This window comes from Loxodonta africana, chromosome 2 (genome assembly GCF_030014295.1).
Source record: "Loxodonta africana isolate mLoxAfr1 chromosome 2, mLoxAfr1.hap2, whole genome shotgun sequence".
In the NCBI taxonomy this organism is placed as follows: domain Eukaryota; kingdom Metazoa; phylum Chordata; class Mammalia; order Proboscidea; family Elephantidae; genus Loxodonta; species Loxodonta africana.
Genome location: NC_087343.1, coordinates 96,936,342 through 96,960,421, shown reverse-complemented (window position 1 = coordinate 96,960,421; position 24,080 = coordinate 96,936,342). Strand labels below are relative to the sequence as shown.

At 36.8% G+C, this 24,080-nt stretch overlaps 1 protein-coding gene across 1 annotated transcript in view; it reads right to left on the bottom strand.

The window, feature by feature from the left end:
* ADGRV1 (adhesion G protein-coupled receptor V1) overlaps positions 1–23,494 on the bottom strand; it is a 614,420-nt gene extending 590,926 nt beyond the window's left edge. Inside the window, exons 1-9 of the mRNA XM_003404981.4 lie at positions 23,312–23,494; positions 21,962–22,111; positions 20,760–20,855; positions 17,954–18,058; positions 12,711–12,824; positions 10,553–11,118; positions 9,922–10,192; positions 9,216–9,545; positions 1,242–1,418 (exon numbers count right to left, since the gene is read on the bottom strand). Coding sequence (XP_003405029.2) covers positions 1,242–1,418; positions 9,216–9,545; positions 9,922–10,192; positions 10,553–11,118; positions 12,711–12,824; positions 17,954–18,058; positions 20,760–20,855; positions 21,962–22,111; positions 23,312–23,494 — 1,992 coding nt within the window. The remainder of the gene's footprint in view (positions 1–1,241; positions 1,419–9,215; positions 9,546–9,921; positions 10,193–10,552; positions 11,119–12,710; positions 12,825–17,953; positions 18,059–20,759; positions 20,856–21,961; positions 22,112–23,311) is intronic.
* Positions 23,495–24,080: the final 586 nt, after the last annotated feature.

The following is a 24,080-nucleotide window of genomic DNA, read 5'->3' as shown; positions in this document are numbered from 1 at the left end:
TTATTTAACCTCTCTGAACTCAAGTTCCTCATGTGAAATGACATGAATGGTTCCTATTTTGCAAGTTTGTGGTATTAGAAATCATTTAAGTACAGCATCTAAGACAGTGCCTCTCCATACCAAAAAAAAACTTGCTGCTGTCAAGTCGATTCCAACTCATAGAGACCCTATAGGACAGAGAAGAACTGCTCCATAGGGTTTCCAAGGAGCGGTTGGTGGATTCGAACTGCCGACCTTTTGGTTAGCAGCCAAACACTTAGCCACTGCACCACCAGGGCTTTTCCTCTCCACAGTATGAGCTAAATAAATGGAAGCCATTATCAATAACTATGAAAACCAATTATTTACTGGTACTTTCATTCAAGGGTAGTACATTTTAAATATACTTAATGAAAGAATTCCAGATCTGAACTTTAACACAATTTAAATTAAAGCTAAGTGTGAGAGACCAGGAGAAGGGACAAACTGTGGGCCAGGGAATGGTGAAACTAAAGGACACAGCCAACACGAGGCCAAGAGGAGCTTGGAGCAATTCAATCAAGGTGTGTGGTGTGTGTGCATTGGAGGGGGAGGGGGTGGAGGGAGAGTCTTATATCTGTGAGTATGCTTTTACATGGAAGTGTGTGTGTGTGTGTGTGTTGTTGTTAGGTGCCATCGAGTCAGTTCCAACTCATACCAACTCTATGTACAACAGAACAAAACACTGCCCAGTCCTGCACCATTCTCACAATTGTTGCTATGTTTGAGCTCATTGTTGCAGCCACTGTGTCAATAAAATTCCTAAGATTCAGCACACCATAACTTTACTACCACCATCTCACCTCCATCGCCAAGCTCAGAGCCCAAGGCAGCCGCCCCATCGTACCAAGGCATTTACATGGAGTACTCAGAGTTGGAGCGGGTCAAGAACACTGGTGGTACACATGACTTGGCCATTAAAAATCAAAAAAAAGTTTATGTTTGGTTACGGCTATGTTGAATATCATAGCACTACGAAAAGCAGCCCCATCAAAATATCCTACATTCCCTATATGTAATTAATTCTAATTTTATTCTTTTGAATATGCCAAATGATGATGGAAAATCACAATCTTACCAGCTACTTGTGTTAAATTATATATTCAAGGCCTGCTATAAATGCGGAAGCTTTCAAGATCTGTTAACTCTGTAAGAAAGATGGTGTCTGTACATAACCGCAAACTCATTAGGCCTCACCAATGAGAAAGAGAAAGTCTACTTACCACTTCAGCAGGAGAATCTTCTGGTTCATGCAGAATGATTGGACGGTTACTAATAAAGCCAATTTCTCCATTTGCAATGTCTGGAGTAACCAGTAAAGAAATATTTCGGATTTTTCCAAATCTAGGGCTTATAGGTGGGATTGGGGGAATTATGTTCACCAATTCCACATTTTCCAACTATAATAAGCAAACAAAAACACTAAAAATTAGAGTAGAAACTTCTAAATTAAAAAAAAAAAATCTTAATAGCATGGAGTGACAAAATAGACATGGGTAACGGACACCAATAAATTAACAACTTAATTCTCCTCCTGCCTCATTCGCCATCCCTTACCAATTTCCTGCACTGGCTTTTTGGGCTCTTTCTGTGCCTCAGATATTATCCCCCAGAGTTCTTCCTAAATCCTTTATCTTGTAATTTTATATCCCCACCCTAATAAACTCTGGATCTCTATTTCAAATTTGAAATTCTTATTACCAATTGCCAACTAGACATAACTCGAATGTCACAAAGACACCCTACAGATGCTGTATTGCTGGCCTTCCACTCATGGCTACCCTATGCACAATAGGATTGGACCATTGTGATTTGCTGAGTTTGCACTGGCTGATTTTTCACAAGTACACTGCCGGACCTTTCTTTCTAGTCTGTCTTAGTCTGAAAGCTCCATACGAACTTGTTCAGCATCACAGCAACATGCAAGCCTTCACTGATAAATGGTGTCTGCACTTAAGTTGCATTGGCCAACTTTACAGACAGAATGTCCAAAATGGCAATCTCTACTTCTGTTCCATGACTCTCACCATCACAGTCACCACTACTACCATCTGCTTTTCCTCCTTGTTGCCTGTATCCAACTACTTTGACCTTAAAGCCAAACATCAGAGAGTTGACCACATATCTCCTTCCACTTATCCGCTGATCCAATTGCACAGTCACTCACTTCCCCCTTCACTGCTAGAGAAAATTGAGTATCAGAAGACGATTAAGAACTCCAACTTGTAACTTAACACATTGTATGTTTAAAGAAATGCAACACATATATAGCACATAGTGCCACTGTAATGAATGAACATAACCACCATAATAACTTTTGATGGTGTTTTCCTCATCTGGAATGCCCTCCCTTCAACATCTCACAAGTCCAAAATGCATCCACCCTTAAAGACCAGCTCAATTTTCTCCTCTTCCACAAAGATTTCCTTGGACTCTCCAATCCTCTTTATTCTACATCTTTCTGAACTTCTACTGCTATCCTCACTAAACCTAAAATTTAACTATAAAGTTCATATATTGCTTGTTCAGAGTCCCTGGGTGGTAAAAACGGGGTTGCCATGAGTCAGAATTGACACAATGACAACTGGTTTTGAAACTGCTTGTTTATCATCATTTTGTGTGTTCCAGACTTTATTAGCAATTGTGTTCCTTGCTTCATTTTTCCCAATATATAACATAGATCTGAGAATGCACAAAAAGTACTTGTTGATTTATCCCTGCAACACAAACTGAGCTCTACGATGTATCAAAAACCTTCAAATTCCTAAAGGTTCTAACAAAATCTATTCATATGACGTTCGCTTGAAGAGTTTAGGAATAGATAACCAATTGGAGAAGTGTAAAATCCACAGGAATATTAAAAATCAATTTTAAACTTAATGAGCCATTGTGGATCTCCCACCCTTCAGGGTCCTCTGTTAGTCTTTCTAATGTGGACATGATATCACTAAGTAACCACCAACAGAGACTTGTGATTTAAGTAGGTTTTTCAGAAGTGATCATAGGCTGGTGGTACTGAGCCCCCACATCCTCTCACATTCTGTGACGAACAATATACACTTTAAAGGACAAGAGGTAAATGCCTTTTTTAAAATGTCACATACTTTGCTTTGAAAATCATAGAGAAAGATATGAAAAAACACATTTGGTAAATATTCATTTAAGTAAAAGACAAAAAGGTATTGGGCCGACCAATGTTGTGAAATACTAGTATGAAGACTAAGCCAAGCGCAGCGAAGCACATGATTCTACAGTGGCCGTGTGTGTATGAGCACATTTCTGAACAAACACTCTTGAGCCTGTATCGTCATAAAGAGCTAAACTGATAACACTGTTTAAAATGTGAAGGAAAGAAACCCAATATAGTTTCAATAAAACTTTCTAAAAAGAAGAAAATTTTCTTCAAAATTACTTTGCACCAAAAAACTATAGAATTAACTACAGATACATTATTTTTGCATAATAAAAAGAAAAAAGACATAGAAGGCTAAGAAATGAACTGCTCAAAAAGAAAATGCTAATTTTACATGGCTTATTTCCTAGTCTCTAAGCCTTTGTTACTGGGTTTCTTAAGCATCTGCTAAATCAAACCGCTCCATTCAACAGGGGCCATTCTTTGCTTTCAGAGAGTTTGCAGCGGGGACGGGGCATTAGTAACCCCATGCCCGCCAAAAGTCATATCTCAGACTAATGTATTTAACTGCCAGGGTTACTAAAGAATGAGGCGCTCATATCTCAGCTTCTCCTTTCTTCAGTTTCATTCAACTTTCCATGCAGAGTCTGATGTCTCCTGTTCTTGCACTGATCATCCATTATGTACTATACAAACTACACAACCTTCTCATTCCAACCAGCTATCCAGCACCTACAGCTGTTTTGAATCTCAAGGAATTATGTCAGTGACTAATAATGCCTTTTTTTCCCTAAACAAGTATTAAATTAACTGTCTGCACTGTAAAGGCTTTGTTTTTTAACTGAACAGAGGTACACAAAGAATGGAGTCCGGAATCATTGGCATAAACAGCTTTCTAACACAGTCTGGATCACTGAAATTCTGACAGCACATGCTTCTTCAAGTTTTTCCTTAGTTTTCAAGGTTATCAAAAACAAATTCCATCATGATTTATAGCATGCTGAGAGTAAAAGAACTAGGGTAATATCTGACACACAGGAGGTTCTTAATAAGAATTTATTTACATAGGGATTTTTTCATAATACTTTGGTAGAGATACTGGAAGTCTTCAAAAGACTAAAAGTTTACTATAGAGGCTACTGTTACGAGCATATGTACATGGATCTCCATCCCCAGTAAAAACTTGTTTTGAGGTAACAAGAGAAAATCAGAAAACTAGAATGGAAAGAGAAAAGTAGTTTTCCACAACTCAAAAGCAACATTTCTGCATCATCAATTTTCAAACTCATGTCCCATAACTCCAACTACTGCAGGAACACCATATTGCTCAGACCTTCGTGAAAGCAAAAGCAAACGTGTAAAATCTTTGCCTCATTTAACTTATTTTAATAATTTGCTTTTCACATGAGTTGTAGTCTATGCAAGGTTGGAGACAGACAGAAGAGAAAACTGAACACTGAGATAAAACCAAAACCAAACCAAACCCATTACCGTCCAGTCAATCCCAAGTCATAGCAACCCTATGGACAGCGTAGAACTCCCCAAAGGGTTTCCAAGGGGCAGCTGGTGGATTCAAAGACTGCCGACCTTTTGGTTAGCAGCCAAACGCTTAACCACTGCACCACCACAGGGCTCCAGAACACTGAGATCGTAGGGACAAAAAAAATCTTAAACACATATAAATGAGAATATTCTGATTCCAGAGGACACCGGTAGCAGAGAAGATGGAGAGCACTAGCACCAAAAAAACTCAAAACCAAACAGAAAGCCTCCATTAAGTTCTGCAACTCTACCTGCCAAATTATTATCTTCAAGAGACTTTTGCAAATTTTCTGGTTTGGGAAAAACTACCCTAAGTGAGAACTGGTGAAATCAGTATGCATTTTCATATTAATAGGATCAACTTAAAGAACAAACAAGTTATGACATGTTTTTGCATAAGACCAAGCTTAAATAATTTTTTTTAAGTTTGTAAATATATCTCTAGATGTGTTCAACTGGCAGCATTTTAACTTCTTTCTTAATATAACCATGGCCCTGGGCTTGACCAGTTTCTCTATTCCACTTTCCTGATCCAGATCTACTACCATCTGGTCAGTCATCTCATGACTCCATTCCACAAGCCGCAGGAGGAAATGAACACAACTGGGAATAAATCCATGTTCTGTACACCCATCACCCCAAGAAGAAAAACTCATAAGTCCCCAGAAAGTAAGTTACCTCATAGACAAAAGCATGCATCATATCAAAATTTCCCCACTTGAAAATACCACACTGAGTGAAAAAAGTCAGTCACAAAAGGACGAATATTGTATGGCCCCATTTATAAGAAATAAGCAAATGTATAGAGACCAAAGTCTATTAGTGGTTACCAGAGATAGGAGGGAGGGGCAAAAGGGGAGTCTTTGCTCAGGTGGCACTGAGTTTCTGTTACCAGTGGTGGAATAATTTGGAAACAGATAGTGGGGATAGTTGCACAATATGACGAACATAACCAATGTCACTGAACTGGACAAGTACAAAATGTTGAATTGGCAAGTATTTTGTTACATATTTTTATTGTAATAAAATAGTTTCAGGAAGAGTGGGAACAAGCATCTTATAAAATTTTTAAGTTAGGCTTTTTTTCCCCAATTTTTGACTTTTTAAAGTAATAGGAGCCTGGGTGGCACAAGCGGTTTGTGATCAGTTGCTAACTGGAAAGTTTGCAGTTCAAACCCACCCAACGGCTCCATGGAGCAAAATCCCTGGAAATATGCTTCTTTAAAGATTACAGCCAAGAAAACATGACGACGGAGCAGTTCTAATCTGTAACACATGAGGTTGCCATGAGTCGAGGGCTGACTCAATGGCAGCAAACAATATTCTGGCTAAATATTAAAATAATATTTTAATAAATATTAAGCCATTTAATACTCTAATTTAAAAAATTAAACATAGAATTACCATAACCCAGTGCCGTCAAGTCGATTCCGACTCATAGCGACCCTATAGGAGGACAGTGTAGAACTGCCCCCTAGAGTTTCCAAGGAGCGCCTGGTGGATTCAAACTGCCAACCCTTTGGTTAGCAGCCGTAGGAGCTTAACCACTATGCCACCAGGGTTTCCAGAATTACCATATGACCCAGCAATTCCACTCATAGGTATATACTCAAAAGACTTAAAAGCAGGAGCTCAAATAGATACTTGTACACTAATATTCACTGCAGACTTACAATAGTCAATAGATAGAAACAACCCAATTGCCCAACAACTGATGAATGGATAAACAACAATGTATACATAAATACAATGGAATATTATTCAGATATAAAGAGAAATGCTGCACTACAGATGACCTTTGAAAATATCATGCTGAGTGAAATAAGCCAGACACAAAAGGACAAACACATGATCCCATTTATAGGAAATATCTAGATTAGGGAAATGCATAGAGACCAAACTTTACCAGTGGTTACCAGTGGCTGCGCAGTGGAAAGGGGTGTTACTGCTTTTACGGGTTCTGAGTTTCTGTTTGGAGTGATGAAAAATTTTTTCAAAATAGAGGGGATGACTGCACAGTACAGTGAATGTAATTAATGTCACTGAATTTTACAAGTGGCAAATTTTTTGTTATATATATTTTCCCCATTTGGAGGAAGTACAATAAAAAAAAAGTAATAATAATAATGACGAAAAATAAGATCTTCCTCCACTAGTAACAAAGTCTTTGGGGAAACTGACAAAGCATCCCTCTGGGTAGGCAAATTACAAAAAGGTATACTCCAGATACTGAGAAATCATACATTCCCATAACGGAGTGCCCACTAGCTCCCTTGGCCAAGAGTCCTCATGCAATGCACTAACAGCACAAGCATGAGCAATGGCCCAGCTGAAAAAGACAAGCGTCTTCAGAATGAAAGGGTTCATCCCACTGAGTGCTAAGCAAGGGAAGATATAAAAAGCTTTCAGAGATAAAGAACAAGCTACCTACAAAAGCAAGTAATCTGTACCCTCAAACTTCTCGTAAACAAATCCAGATGTTAAAAAAGACAATACCTTCTAAATTCTGAGTAAAATATAATATTAATCTACAAATTTCTACCAAAGCTAAACCATCAATGTTACTTTGAAATAAAGAAATTTTCAACTATTCAAAAACTCAAAAGTTTACTTTATAAGGGGACTTCTAAGTCAATTGGCAAAATAATTCTATTATGAAAACATTCTGCATCCCACTTTGAAATGTGGCGTCTGGGGTCTTAAAAGCTAACAAGCAGCCATCTAAGATGCATCAACTGATCTCAACCCACCTGGAGCAAAGGAAAATGAAGAACACCAAGGTCACACGACAACTAAGACCCCAAGAGACAGAGAGGGCCACATGAACCAGAGACCTACATTATCCTGAGAACAGAAGAACTAGTTGGTGCCCGGCCACAATCTATGACTGCCCTGACAGGGAGCACAATAGAGAACCCCTGAGGGAGCAGGAGATAAGTGGGATGCAGACCCCAAATTCTCATAAAAAGACCATACTTAATGGTCTGGATGTGACTAGAGGAATCCCGGCGGTCATGGTCCCCAAACCTTCTGTTGGCACAGGATGGGAACCATCCCCGAAGACAACTCATCAGACATGAAAGGGACTGGACAGTGGGTGGGAGAGAGATGCTGATGAAGAGTGAGCTAATTATATCAGGTGGACACTTGAGATTGTGTTGGCATCTCCTGTCTGGAGGGGGGATGGGAGGATAGAGAGAGTTGGAGGCTGCCAAAGTTTTCACGAAAGGAGAGACTGGAAGGGCTGACTCATTAGGGGGAGAGCAAGTGGGAGTAAGGAGTAAGGTGTATATTAACTTATATGTGACAGATTGACTTGATTTGTAAACGTTCACTTGAAGCTCAATAAAAGTTAATAAAAAAAAAAAGTTTACTTTATACATACCCTTTCTGCACAAATATTTGAGGATAGGTACACTACAACAAAACTAAAACATAATCCAAGAATAGCAAGTATGAAGCAAGCACAGAAAGCAGTTAGCACAACTAAGCTCCACATTCAACATATATGATAAGACAGCTGGAAGAGCTCAATAACTTGCTGAAGATGCCAGATAGAAAGGCAGCAATCTGAAACTCCAGGGCAAGCAATAATAAACTTGGAAAAAAATATGAAACAAATTTAAATGTGGCAGGATTCAAAGAAACTGATGGAATGAGGTTCCACTCAATATTTAGCAAATCTGTAGCAAAGAAGTATGACTTAAAATTTTCTTTATTAATCCATTCATACCTGAGTCTACATCAAGTTTATCTACCTAATCAAAATCTGAGAAGACCTTTAATTATTTTCTGATTTTTAGAATCAACTAATACCAAACACATTAAAAAAAAAAAAAAAACCAGTCTCACAAGTAATATATAGCTGTTTTAAACTTTGACAATAAAAAATAATGTTTTGGTTAAAAGAAGTTAAGTAAAATAAGGTGCAGTAGAAGGCTATGTTATGGGGCACTTAGTTTCTCAGTTTAAATAGTTGAGAGTCTAGAGATTCAATCTACAGATAATAGACAAAGAAATAGCTGTTTGAGTATATTATTTAAAAATATTGACACAATTTTCCTCATATTGCTTTTTTTATCTGGAAGGCCTTTCTTACAATATCCATCATACAAATCATATTTATCCCACAAACCCCATACCAATGTCACATTTTCCCAAACCAGCTCAAAAGAATGGCAAATCTCTGTTTTTCCCAGCCCTCCTCTATGACCGTTAGTTACTTCATCCGTCACATTCTGACTTGAATTATCATGCCTGGTGTACTTGTATTATCATCTAATTAAAATATGAACCTTCTAAAAGTAGAAACCTTGTCTTATTCATCCTTTACAGTTTAGGAGCAGGCACAGTCTCTCTTTGGTCTGTTTGGCTACCTCAGTAACTTTTAGTAAGCACTAGTAGAATCCAAAATATAAATGATGGCAAAATAACAAAGAACAAAAAGGCTAGTTAACGTTCTCACACATGTATGTAACCTTCTAGTTTAAAAAAGTTGAAATTATTTTAATCATTAAGGTACCTGTACTAGGAAGTGGGCCCCATTCTGAAGAAATGCGTCATTTCTTATTGGTAATTTTGTAGTGACTTGAGTTTTTTGCTCTGGGAATGTAAGGCTATTTCTCCTAGATATATTTAAGATGCCATCTTTTGCTCTCAAAGTGTCCACAGGTCCAGCAGGAATATAAAGTGCAGAGTAAAGCATCCTCACATCTCCTTTAGTTCCACCTTGTCTTAAAAAGCTCAAAGATAAAAATCGTTCACCTGGGCTACTTTCAATCTTCTGGTTTTCCATAGGAAAAAATGTTATCAGGCCATAAACATCATCACTATCCTGAATGTAGAACAAAAGCTGCAGATAAAGGAATAAAACATTAAAGGGCAGAATTCTCACATCTGAGCTTACCAAACTGTTTATTTCTAAGGCTATTCTGATTTTTAACATTATTTATATATCATGTCTAAAATGATCACTTCTTATATGAAACAGAGTAAAAGATGAATCAAAACAGATTTGAAAACTTTACTAAATTATAGTTTGTGAGCTTTTTTGGAAGCATTTATTTGCAGAAAGAAAAACCTTGAACAAGGAAACAATAATCATTTCCATTGCCAGTGTTCTTCCTGTCACATAAAACTAAACATAAATTTAATTTATATGCCCAAATCCTCTGGCTCTTCTATAGCACAGAAATATTCACAAGCATAAATCATAACAAGAGATCTACCTCTGCCGGTTCGCTCACTTCTGCACCTCCACGTATTGTGCGAGGCTGAATCTGAAGTAGATAAGCTTCTGCCTCTTCTGGGAGATCGTCATTCACGACAGTAAAAGGAATTGATGCCACCATCTGCCCTTGGGCAAAATGAAGAACTCCAGAACTCGGTCTGATATCTGCTGTTACTGGTGAGGGATCACTGCTATTCCGTGTCAACACCCAGTTCACAGAAACATTACCATGGGTACCACCATTTCTGACCACTGTGATTTCTTCAAATCTAGAATGTTTTAAAATGAAATGTATATGATCACATAACGTATTGTGGTCACTTTATTTCACTTGGATAGGCTTTCTCAATATCAAGTGGTCATCAGGCTCTGGTAAAAGCAGAATCTACATCACAGAGTTGTTTTTAATATAAAGGAGTAGATATGTAGATGGGTCCTGGAGCACCTGCATAATATAACTTTATTTGCGTATTTAAATCACATCTCAAATAAGAAAGAAAACAGTGAAGCCATGGTAAAGGAAATGATACGTGCTCCAACAGTCCAAGTGATGTGTTCAACACCACAAAAATTACATCTTGGGAAATGTATTAAAATAGTTGTAGTAACAAGTTTAAAATAACCCATACCTTGAGACTGTATCTTCATCAATTATAACCATCCTTTCAAACAAGATACTGTTGAATGAGAGGACCCCGTAAGGCTTGTCATTTGGCTTAATGGTGACTTGTACAATAGAAGGGCCTAATAGCACAGCATCTCCCCATAAGGAATCCTTTAGTAACACAACATGAAAGGATTCAGCAATCTCTGGTATGGCATCGTCAATGATTTGAAATTTCAGGTGTGATTCATGAACAAAAGGTGGAAAAACAATAGTTGTGTTTAGCTGAAGATCAATGAAGTCTACATTTTGCTGGGCATGTGCTGTTGAATTCCCAGTTATAACGGCATAACTGATTGAAACTTCATATTCATCAGATCCAATCAGATTTCCACTATCATCCTTTCCACGAAGTACTGGAATTATGAGTATATGATCTTCCTCAGGTACCAAAAAAACACTCTGGGTAAACCTCACAGGACTATCATTTTTCTTAATGATGATCTCAACTGAGCTCATAGAGGTGTTGATCTCTGCTCCTCCTTCTACACTTTTCAGCTGAATCAAAAACATTTCGTCATTTTCAGGTATCTGTCAAAGAAATATAAATTGTGACAAAACATCAATACCGAAAAACACCTGCAAAGCAACCATGGTATAAAAAGTCACTATGTTTCAATATAATTAGAGATTTTAAAAAATCTTTAATTAAAAGGAACAAACAAAAAGAACTGCTTAGTCTCCATTTACTAAAATATTTCCCAAAAGTAGGTGATGTGTTTTAGATAGGAAGAGAAAGTGAATAAGGCAATGGTATGAAAAGGTAATGAAGAATAGGTAGTAATGCCTTTCAGCCTTGATCAGTCTGTAGATAACGCTAAAAATTATATGGTAAAAATAGAGTTAAATTCTAACCATCTTTACCCGGTTGGTAGAGGTAGTTAGAAGCAGCACTCAAAGTCTAACAATATCTCAGAATTCAGAAAATTACATTAAATATCAGATTAAAATTATTAGTTTTCAGTCATGAGAACTATACATGCTTCTCTCTGGTTTCTAATTCAGGAGTCGAACATATGATACCAATCATATGACTTCCAAAACGCATATCACGCCTCTGGAAAATGAGCTGTAAGAATCACTACTAAGCAAAATGTTGATGATTAAAGCAAACCTTTTTTCTTTTGTAACAGCACAGAAATCCTAAGGTTACTCTCCTCTGCTCTGTTTGAGCACTTCCTTCATTATAAATTCCACTTTTCTCCTCTATCAATAGCAATATAAAAAGTAAAATTCTTTATCTCAAAAAATAAACCTATATAATTCAATTGAGGGTCTTTTAAATCTACAGTTGTATATCTACAAATTACAACCTTTCAGTGTTCTGGGGTCTGAAAACAAAAAGGTTTTAATGGCTTCCAGAACCAGACAAACTAGAGCTACAGATGCTACCTAGTGCTTCATTTTTTTCAAGAGAAATACTGTTTTATAATAATGTCTTTGAATGCATTTAGGTCTTTCTTCTGTAGGGGTTTATTGTGATTTGGTTCTAGGATTTTTGTTCTAGGATATTCCCTATTGTGTGTGTGTGTTCTGGCAATACTTAGATGATTTTATGGAAAGTCATGTTTTGTCTTTAGCTTATGGGGACATCTTGCATGTTAATATTCATGCTTATTCTTCCTTAGCAGTTAAGCTAGCTAGATTATGTATCTCAATGTTTGGTAGCTTCATTGTGAAATGTGAACCTTTAAAATATCCAAACAAGAGAATATCATTTGTAGTAGTTTTTTTTTTTTTTTTTTGCTCTTATAGCAAAATGTTTATGCTAGATAAGTAGTACTGTGCCTGCTCAAAACAGAAAATCACTATCAAAAATCAGTCATCATGGTTACCAAATGCTTAAATGTTTGTGTTAGTACGGTTCCCAATTATATTCACATTTGTCAGCTTTTAGATGAATATGTGGACTAAGTATGGTAAGTATTAACATGATAAATCTAAAATACACAACTATTTATAGCTAAAGTATGATTGGCCGCAAAGTACTGATGTTATGTACATATGACTATTTTCTAAAATAATTTCGAATACTGAGCACAATGCTTGATATAACCTCTCTAACATGCCTGTAATACAGAGACACAGTCCTTGCCCCATATAGGTATTTAACATCATCCCACCTCATCATCAAGTACTGTCAAGTTATAAATTATGGTTGCTCTGCCAGGGGGAAAGGTGATATTCCCTTTAACTGGACTCAAATCTTCTTCAGGTGGATTTGGGCCACCTTCTACCTGCAAAGAAATGTGATGCCATCAATAAATACAAAACGTTTCATAAGACTGGTAAAACATTGTTGTTGACATCAGCTGGCAAAACAATCTGGTTTATTTTTAAAATGTTTTGCAAGACGAATTATACCACTCCTAAGTCTGTAGGAGCCTTGGTGGTGCAGTGGTTAAAGTGCTTGGCTACTAACCAAAAAGCTGAAGGTTCAAAACCACCAGCAGCTCTTAAGGAGAAAGATGTGGCAGTCTGATTCCTGTAAAGATTTACAGCCTTGGACACTCTATGGGGCAGCTCTACTCTGTTCTATAGGGTTGCTGTTAGTCCGAATCGACTCGAGGGCAGTGGGTGGGTATGCAAGTCAGACCTTCTAATTAATAGCCAGGGCCTGTAATGTAATTATGGAGCCCTGGTGGCATAGTGGTTAAAGCTTGTCTACTAACCAAAAAGGTGGGCAGTTTGAATCTACCAGCCGCTCCTTGGAAATCCTACAGGGCACTTCTACCCTGTCCTACAGGGTCACTATGAGTGGAAATCTACTCAACGGCGGCGGGTTTTTAATGTAATTATAGGTCCTGACTACAATTACACTAAACTATGTGGTTTCTAAGAGTTCTCTATTTTTTCTCAACCATTAAACCTAAGAAAAAACTATAAAGATTTCTCCTCGAGAGGAAGGGTATTCAAGATTAGTAAATTCCCTTAAGTAACAGAATGAAATATTTACTCCACCACCGACTGTGTGGCCTTGGGCAAGTTATTTAAAAACTCTATGCAGCATTTTGTTTGTCTTTAAAATGGTCATCATAATATTCACTTCACACACTTGATGTGAAGATTTTATGAAATAATTCACTTTAAAATTATTTATTGAGTACTCTGACCTCTTCTATGTGCTAAGGATATAGCAGTGAACAGAGGAAATGTCATACCCACCTGGACCTTACATTTATGGAAGGGAATAAACAACAAATAAATGCATATGTGTCAGATGCTGAGTACTAGGAAAAATGATTAAGAAGAGCATAAGGGAAAAGTGAGTGCTGGGGAGAGTTGCTACTATTATTACGCAGTGACAATCAGTGAAAACACTTAGAAAAAGTATGGCACTATTAACCAAAAATAAAAAAGCCCATTGCCATTGAGTCAATTAGTACTCAAAGCAACCCTGTAGGACAGAGCAGAACTGCCCCATAGGGTTTCCAAGGCTTTAATCTCTTTCTCACATGGAGCGGCTGGTGGGTTCAAACCGCTGACCTTTTTATTAGCAGCCGAGCGCTTTAACCACTGCACTGCCAAGGCTCCTACAGTATTACTAAATGCTCTGCAAATGTTTCCTGTAATTATTTACACAAACTAAAAGCTAAAGATCAAATAAAATATCTTTGAAAATCAATACCCAGTAAAAACCAATGCCGTCGAGTCAGAGAAGTTTAAAACACTATAATCCAAATGCCTTAACCCTTTAACACCGATTTTTTCAAAATTTTCCATTTTGCTTATAAGACTTATTTTTTAAAATGTATCCTCTAAATCCATATTCCTAAGTACATGAAATATTGCTAGAGGCTTCCTGTGTAGAACACACAAGACTACTGCATCTTTATTTAGTGTTTACTATGTTTTTCATGGCCTTGGTGATAGAAACAATGCCGAAGAGCTTATGATAGAATTTTGCAAGACCAGAGACTTCTTCATTGCAAATACCTTTTTTCAATAACATAAACAGGACTATACAAGCGGACCTCACCAGGTGGAATACACAGAAACCAAATCAACTACATCTGTGGAAAGACATGATGGAAAAAGCTCATTATCATCAGTCAGAACAAGGCCAGGGGCCATCTGTAGAACAGATCATCAATTGCTCCTCTACAAGTTCAGCTGAAGTTGAAGAAAATTAGAACAAGTCCCACCTGAATTTAGAGACTACCTCAAAGAATAGATTTGACTCATTAAACACTAATGACCGAAGACCAGACAAGTTGCGGAATGACATCAAGGACATCATACATGAAGAAAGCAAGAGGTAATTAAAAAGACAGGAAAAAAAGAAAAGAACAAAATAGTGTCAGAAGAGGCTCCGAAACTTGCTCTGAACTGTAGAGTACCTAAGGCAAAAGGAAAAAATGATGAAGTAAAAGAGCTGAACAGAAGATTTCAAAGAGCGGCTCCAGAAGACAAATTATTGTAATGAAATGTGCAAAAACCTGGAGACAGAAAACCAAATGGGAAGAACACCCTCAGCATTTCTCAAGTTGAAATAACTGAATAAAAATCCAAGCCTCGAATGCAGTATTGAAAGATACTAAAGGAGAAAATATTAAATGACACAGGAAGCATCAAAAGAAGATGGTAGGAATACAGTCACTACATCAAAAAGAATTGGTCAACGTTCAACCATATCAAGAGGTAGCATATGATCAAAACCAATGGTACCGAAAGAAGAGGTCCAAGCTTCACTGAAGGCATTGGCGAAAAACAAGGTTCCAGGAATTGATGGAATACCAAATGAAATGTTTTAACAAACAGCTGCAGCACTGGAAGCTCTCACTCGTCTATGCCAAGAAATTTTGAAGACAGCTACCTGGCCAATGGACTGGAAGAGACTCATATTTGTACACATTCCAAGAAAGGTGATTCAACAGAATGCAGAAATTATCAAACAATATCATTAATATCACACGCAAGTAAAACTTTTTGGAGATGATTCAAAAACGGTTGCAGTGTACACTGAAAAGGAACTGCCAGAAATTCAAGACAGGTTCAGAAGAGGACATGGAATGAGGGACATCATTGCTGACATCAAATGGATCTTGGCTGAAAGCAGAGAATACCACAAAGATGTTTACCTGTGTTTTACTGACTATGCACAGGCATCCAACTGTGTGGATCATAACAAATTACTGATACACACTGCAAAGCATAAGAATTCCAGAACACTTAATTGTGATCATGAGGAACCTGTATTTAGGCCAAGAGGCAGTCGTTCAAACAGAACAAGGGGATACTGCATGGTTTAAAGTCAAGAAAGGTGTGCATCAGGTGTGCATCTTTTCACCATACTTATTCAATCTGTATGCCGAGCAAATAATCTGAGAAGCTGGACTATATGAAGAACAGGGCATCAGGATTGGAGGAAGACTCCTTAACAACCTGGGATATGCAGATGACATAACCTTGTCTGCGGAAAGTGAAGAGGACTTGACGCACTTACTGATGAAGATCAAAGACCACAACCTTCGGTAAGAATTACACCTCAACATAAAGAAAACAAAAATCCTCACAATGGGACCAATAAGCAACATCATGATAAATGGAGAAAAGGCTGAAGTTGTCATGGATTTCATATTACTTGGATCCACTACCAATACCCATGAAAGCAGTAATCAAGAAATCAAACACATTGCATTGGGCAAACTTGCTGCAAAAGACTTCTTTAAAGTGTTAAAAAGCAAAGACGTCACTTTAAGCAGTAAGGTGCACTTGACTCAAGCCATGGTGTTTTCAATCACCTCATATGTATGTGAAAGCTGGACAATGAATAAGGAAGACTGAAGAAGAACTGATGCCTTTGAATTATGGTGTTGGTAAAGAATATTGAATAAACCATGAACTGCCAGAAGAACAAACAAATCTGTCTTGGAAGAAGTGCAGCCAGAATGACCATTAGAAGCAAGGATGGCAAGATTTCATCTCACATACTTTGTACATGTTATCGGGAGGGACCAGTCCCTGGAGAAGGACGTCATCCTTTGTACAGAGTGAGTGAAAAAGGGGAAGATTCTCAGCGAGATGGATTGATACAGTGGCTGCAACAATGGGCTCAAACATAACAATGATTATGAGAATGGTACAGGACCAGGCAGTGTTTCATTCTGTTGTACGCAGGGTCACTATGAGTCAAAACCAACTCTACAGCACCTAACACACGACAATGCTTTTCATGCGTCATTGTCCTCTCCTATTTTATTTTCTTCTGTAATTATCATAGCTACAATATGATGTAGGTATGTATAAATACGGACAAACCTCTTATGTGTTAGTGTAATTATGTAACATAAATCCAAATATCCATTTTATTGATATTGCAATTACTGATTAAAATAGAAACTGGTATCAGAACTTTCTAATGCTAGAATGTTTGAAAATAGTACATGACCATGTTCTGAGTCTTCTAAAACAGAAAAAATTAGAGGAAGATGTAAATTTGCATCTCATAGAACATCAATGTAGTGACACAATGGTACACATGTGATCAGTAAGCAATAAAGCAGAATAGTTACAGCTGGCATCCTGAGAAACAGACCCCACCCATAGTCTATTCCTTCATGCCACATCCTGTCACATCTAAGGATCTCCACGGCAGAGTGCAACTGCTGTTAATACCGTCCATTAAATATGTTTAAAAAAAAAAGCGGGGGGGATATCTACAAAGACTATATATCCTGGTGGCGTAGTGGTTAAGAGTTCGGCTGCTAACCAAAAGGTCGGCCATTCAAATGCACCGGCTGCTCTTTGGAAATCCTATGGGGCAATTCTACTCTGTCCTATAGGGTCGCTATGAGTCGGAACCAACTTGACAGCACCTAATATATTAAATACAGCGAAAACTGTGAAAGCCAGAACTCAACAGAACTGCCTTGTATATCCAAGTCTTGCAAGTTTTCTGCCTTTGGTAGGGCAGAAAATTTTTCTATCCCTTGTTTTAGTGGAAAATATTTGAGTTTTCCTTCTCTGACAGGTTTCTGTCTTACACAGGTTCTGGCTTTCGCAGGTTTTACTGTAATTTTACATAAGCCTAAATAATCCATGGGCATTTTTAAAATTTATATACTTGAAAAGGTTTATCATAAAGGTTTTATGAATTTTATAGAATTAGCATTATTATTTTATTTTGTGATTCATTATTATACCAAATCTAAAATGATACATTGTGTTTCATGTAAGCATGGTACATTCAAGAAGCAAGGAAAACATTTTTATATTAATCATAAAATTTATCAGATAAAAGTGTTTTTTTCATTTTTATTCAAGGTCACATTTATTATACAAAGGACCTTGATTATTAAAACTCCAGCCAACTAGTAAAAGCTCTTAAGTGTTACCATTTAAAATTATTTCAGAGTAAACTTACCTCAAAACACACAGTGACTGTCCCGTATGTTCCTTTTTCCCTAATTAGAGTAAGAGGCACAGACTCATTTCTGCCCCTGGGCTCACTCACTGTGATTGAGGAGAGCTGTTGGGAAGAGGAAGGACACTGATCAATTAGAGGTAGGAGGAAGTGCAAGCTGTTACCTTAGAAATACTAAATTCCATGTACAAATCAATCTGCCTTGTACTCTAAGAATGTGGTATTTCCCAGCATTAATTAACTGTTGCTAACACAAACACTTAAAAAAGCTAAAAATAATACCGTAAAGGGAACATACAACTAGCCAAACAGGATATGTAGGTTCCTGGCCTGGTTCTACCATCAACTTGCTCTTCCACTAACGAATCATAAAGATCACCTAGTCCAAAGATGATTAATTCATGAATTTCATGAGTTTCATGAAAAAGAGTGAAGTTGCCTGAACAGATAACTCATTGGTACCACCGCTCTGCCATGCTCCCATCAGCAATTCCCTCCTTATTGGTCAGCTCACCACTGAAAAGCTGGCAACTGCTAATAACTTTTTCAGATACTGATCACTGGTTGGGGGAAAAAGAGCCAGGATTTCAAATATTAAAACATGCTTGGCTGGCTGAAACTCAGGATAAAAAAGGAGGAACAGGGAAAAAGCCAAATGCACACCTGCAAAGACAGCAGTGCCAATCTCTCAGGGTGACACTAGGTCTCAGCATTCCTCTCCAGTAGTGAAGTTTCAATGAGATAATTTGCATAAAGTGCTTATCTTAGTGCCTGACACATACTAAGGGCTCAATAGATGTTGACTAATATGAGTCGGAATTTACTCGATGGCACTGGGTTTATGGGTTTATATAATTATCATCATCAATGTCATTCTTCATCATCAATATAATCATCATCAAGGCTAGGAATGAAAGCCAGGCTATTGAGCACCCACTGTGTGCTCAACAGATGTTGTTGTTGCCATCCGATCGTTTTCAACTCATAGTGATCCCATATGATAGAGTAGAATTGCTCCCATATGATTTCCTAGGTGTAATCTTGATGCGAGTAGATCTCCAGGCTTTCTCCCACAGAGCATCTGGGTGGATTCAAACCACCCACCTTTTGGTTAGCAGCCGAGGGTTTAACCATTGTGCCACCAGGACTCCCTGATCAACAGATACTTAGTTTAATTTTAAACATATAGGCCAGGTGTCCAGCCAGAAGCTGCCTGAAAGCGCTGAGACCCCACCATTCAGGGATTTTCAACTGATGCTAAGAAATATAATGGCAAATCCAGCTGTATAAGGATGGGGGTGTTAGGTTTGGAAGGGGTATAGAGGAAAGGCAGTGTGGAGAGAAATCACTTTAGTTGCCTTGCAAATTCTCTCAAGTCCTAAATGTAAGTTTGTACCAAATGCTGTCCAAGCGAGGTAACTGTGTTCAAAATGAGTTTTCTTTTTAAAGATCGACAAAATTTAAGGCAGCTCAAGCCAAAGAATTACTAAACAATTAAAGGATCCTGTTACGTAATTAATTAATTAATTTTTGTAAATGAAGATATAATCCAACCCAAACCCACTGCCATTGAGTTGATTCTGACTCAAGTGACCCTATAGGACAAACTAGAATTGCCCCATAGGGTTTCCAAGGTTGTATATCTTTACAGAAACAGACAGCCACATCTTTCCTCCATATAACAGCTGGTGGGCTCAAACCATTGACTTTTTGGTTAGCAGCCAAGCGCTTTAACCACTGCAGCACCAGGGCTCCCTGAAGATATGAGAGGTTACAAAATGTCTACTAAATACCTCCTTTTACTTAAGATACTGTGAGTATAAAAATTGTATATTACTATAGCCTGATGGCAATGGGTTTCAATGGTTTTTATAGCCTACTTTATTTCTTTTTTTTTTTTTATTTCAACAGCAATTTATAGTACTAAGAAAATGACATACAGTGCCACCAGCTGTAGTAGCCTTCTAAATTAGAAAATAACTAAAAAGTTGGGGAGTATTACATCATATCCAATTAATGATAATTAATAGCATGATTCAAAAGGACTCCATATCAGGAAGTTTATCGTAGTCTAAAACTTTGTGGCAAAATTCAGTTGTATTGGAGACAAATTTTGTTTACAGAGTTGGAAACAATTTATCTCAAGGAGAGACCTGACTTGTGCATTTGCTTCTAAAGAGAAAACCCTCTGAACCTAGTTAAGATTAGCTAGGGACACAGGAATGTGGTAGTAAAGGAAAGAAAGAGAAATGCTGAGCAAAATTGAGGGGGATGAGATAGGGTGTTAACCTTCAAGAAATATTAATTAACAAGAAAAATCCCAGGGCAGAGATTGACTATAGAATTTTTAAGAGCTGTAATGTCTGCATTGCAATTTTAAGTTTACTATATATGTTTTCAATATTCTTTCAATATGCTTTTTTTTCTCTCAGTCATTCAATACCTGCAGAAGAGTCTGACACAGACAAGACCTTCTCTAAGCGGTGTCTGGGGAAATCAAGCAAAAGGCATTGGGTTGCATGCCTCAGTTAAAGACCAGCCATGACAGGTAACAAATGAGTCAGGTAAAATGATCAGTAGATAAAGAAATTAGGACAAGAGCTAACCATGACAGTCTTGGCCTCCTTAATTCCCAGAAATCTTAGGTAGAAAAAAATGTACCTTCTACAGGATACGGAATAGGGAGAGAGTTAAAGCAAATTTTATTTAAACATCAAAAGACAGGATGATGCTAGCTGACATCACATAAAATAATCAAATAAATTACTATCTAGCAACCACAAAATTAATCAAATTGTACCCATACCATATTAAATGAAATAATCCCAAAGGCATTGTCATTTGATAATATTGTTATAGTAACGGTCCTTGGCCATCCAAGTTTCACCTTTGCTGAGGGGTTCTAAAATAAAAGCCCAAGAATAAAGCAATAAATAAAAAATAACAAGAAAAAATATTTTAAAAGAATTTTTAAGTAATTATCCACCATATGAATAAAAATACAAGTACACTTTTATTGTACATATGAAGGAAACATATTCAAACTAACTCAACATCGTAAAAGAGCCTCAAACATGAATTCCTCAGAAAAATTTTGAGAAATATTAATAACTATTAGTAATTATGTTATAAATAATCACTGACTAGCAATACTACAATATTATAATCATATTATAATTACTATAATGGCATTATTAATATTCTAGCAGGGAAGTAGGTATCCAGCATGAAATTCTGTTCATAATTTTTTTCTTTTACTATACAAGGTACTGAAACTTAAGAATTAGTTATTCTATAAATCATAGAGCTAAATTAAAGGTAAAATAGTAAAGTAAACTGTCTTGTAAAAGTGGGGAGAGTTTTCTGTGACATTCATCCTCAGCATAAAGAATACATATTTAAATAGAGTGGTTTACAAAAGCAAAACATGACTGTTTTAAGCATCATTTTCACAAAAATTTCAATCACACTTACATAATCATTCTAAAAAATATTCTCAATGTCTTTCAGAAAAAATTAACTGGAGCAATGTTAGCAGTCATTGCCAAAACCAATGATCAAGCCATAAAGGGTAACTAAACCTTAGGTTATTCAACTATTCAAGTATTTTTCCCGGGGGTACTCTGAACTCATTCTAAGGCACAGGGATCTCCCACTTCCATGCCTGCTTTTTATATCCTTCTGCTTTGAACTCAAGAAGTCACGGTCATTCTTTGTGCACCTGGTAGCAGGGGAAAGATAAAAGAGAAAAAGGCCAAAGGGAAGACAAGGTTTTCTTGGGCATTTGTCACAGCAATTCTTAAATCAGCTGAATAGATCTGAAAACTAGCTATAGAATCTTAAGGTTATCTGAGGTATACCAGACTGTGGAATTGCCAAAGGGATGGTCAGTTCTGGCTTCGATGAATATCGCCACTGGTCACCTGCACTGGCTTGTCTCTAAAGAAACAAAGTGTTTAAGTCTTGCAAGATTTTTATGAGGTTAAGGTTCATGGAAAAAGGACTTACCTGTAATGTTAAGTGAAAAATAAAAGTTTCATCAGGCTCTGGCAAGTCATCATCACATACTGCTATGTACACTGTCCTATTTGTTTCTCCAGCAGGTATAAAAGCTGCAGCATATGTGTCAAAGAAGTCCCTGGTGTCTTCGCCATACAGCTAGCAAATGCAAAAAAAAAAGTCTTCCTTACATAATACCATGTTAAGTAAAAACAATGCTAATTACAACAATCAACAACAACAAAAGGAAAAAAAAAACATGAATCTTTAAGTGGCACTGACACATACAGATAGGAAGTACCAAAAAATATAAAACACAAATATTTTAACAACTGGTAAAACTCATGTACCAAAAAAAAAATTATTATGGAAAGAAATTCTTCTATACAGAAGCATTTGTTTATGCTCCAAAAGGAAAAAAGAATAATTACATAGAAACATAATGATGAGATTTTTTTTCCCCTCTGCCCCTTAACTCATCTGGAATAGACTACAGTAAGTCCCCAGGTTAAGAACGTCTAGTTTACGGATAACTCATACTTGCCCTTTAATGTTGTGTAAATTTGCCCTAATTTTGAAAGGACTGAACAAACCCCTAGTCTCAGCAACTTCTTCGTCACAGTCAGCTTCACCTGCTGCACGTGCAGCTTTTAAATCACTGAAGACGTCGAGCATAAGAACCATGTGCACCTCTTGGACTTCCCTACAAATTTGACTTAAAGACAATTTAGGAACAGATCACGTTCATATACGGCAACCCTAACAAGAAGATAAACTGTAGCTAAAATTCCGTCAAAGAGGTGGAAGTAGCCTGCCAAAATGTTTCAGGAAAATCAATTAATTTCCCTATCAATTTCAAAAAAACTGCCCTTACAAAAATTTCAACTTGAAGTTGTACTTATATTCTTCTATAATGACCCAAAGAAAGGCCCAATTCTTTAACTTTTGATCACCTCATTTTATAAAATCAGGCATTTCTAATAAGATTCTCAGTGGAGTAATAATCATGAAACCGTAAAAGAACAACTTCTTGTGCAAACCCAATTGAAATGTCCTTCACCAGAGAACTCATAGAGAATAATTTAATTACTAGAAAAATATGATTCAGCATAAAAGAAAAATGCAGGACATATATAGGGAAATTTTTGTCAATCATTTAAGACCACTGTTTTTAAAATGCTGTTGTCAAATGTACGTGCCTACCTCAGAACACTCTACAAACCTCTAAGAGACATGAATGTAACAGTGTATCTGCAGATCATTTATTATAACAAAACTACTCAGAACACTAAACAGTAAACAATTCTCAAGAAATTTCATACATATTTCAATAAGAAGAGAACTATGATCACTTCTTACCGATACAATTGCAATGACATTTGCTGGCTCTCCTATCCTTTCGATGACAAGACGAATAACTGTTGTACTTGTTTCATTAACAACAAATTCTGTTTGTCCAGCAAATCTTACTTCTGTGTCTCCAAACACAAAGGGCATGAATAAAGCTGAAAGAAGATTTACTAATAAAGATGCAGAGGGCATCCCTAGAGGGAAAAAAAAAAAAAAGGATTTTATTCATAAAATATATCTATTTCCATTAGAATGTGTTGTCTACACATATATAGACAGAAACATTAAGCAACTAAGACATAAATACATCAAATATTAATCCATGTAACTCAAATGTGTGATCACAGATATAAGTTAAATAATCACGATCTCTTCCTATCGCTCTTTTTTACCATTTTTCCTTCCCTTTACTTTCTATATCAAGACAAGAGTTATAAGTGGTCTTAAACTTATTTGTTATATTCAACCCAGATTTAGTTTATTAAAAAATTTGGTCACCATCACTTTATCTTAAGAAAAACCACAGGGAAATTCGATCAAAGCCCATCTTCCTTCAAGTGCAACTGTGAAATACCAGACAAAACTAAAATTGTCAAATGGATCAACAAACTTAATAGGGCTTATTCATCCATTTACTTGATGATCATGGAAATATGGAAGACTTCTTGAAGCTGGTACATAAAAGAGTTGAAGCTAAATACTTAGCAACAATTTCTTGGTTAGTGTCTATTATTTCTTTGAATTTGTCTGAATTAAGATGGCTATTTAAAAATTTTCA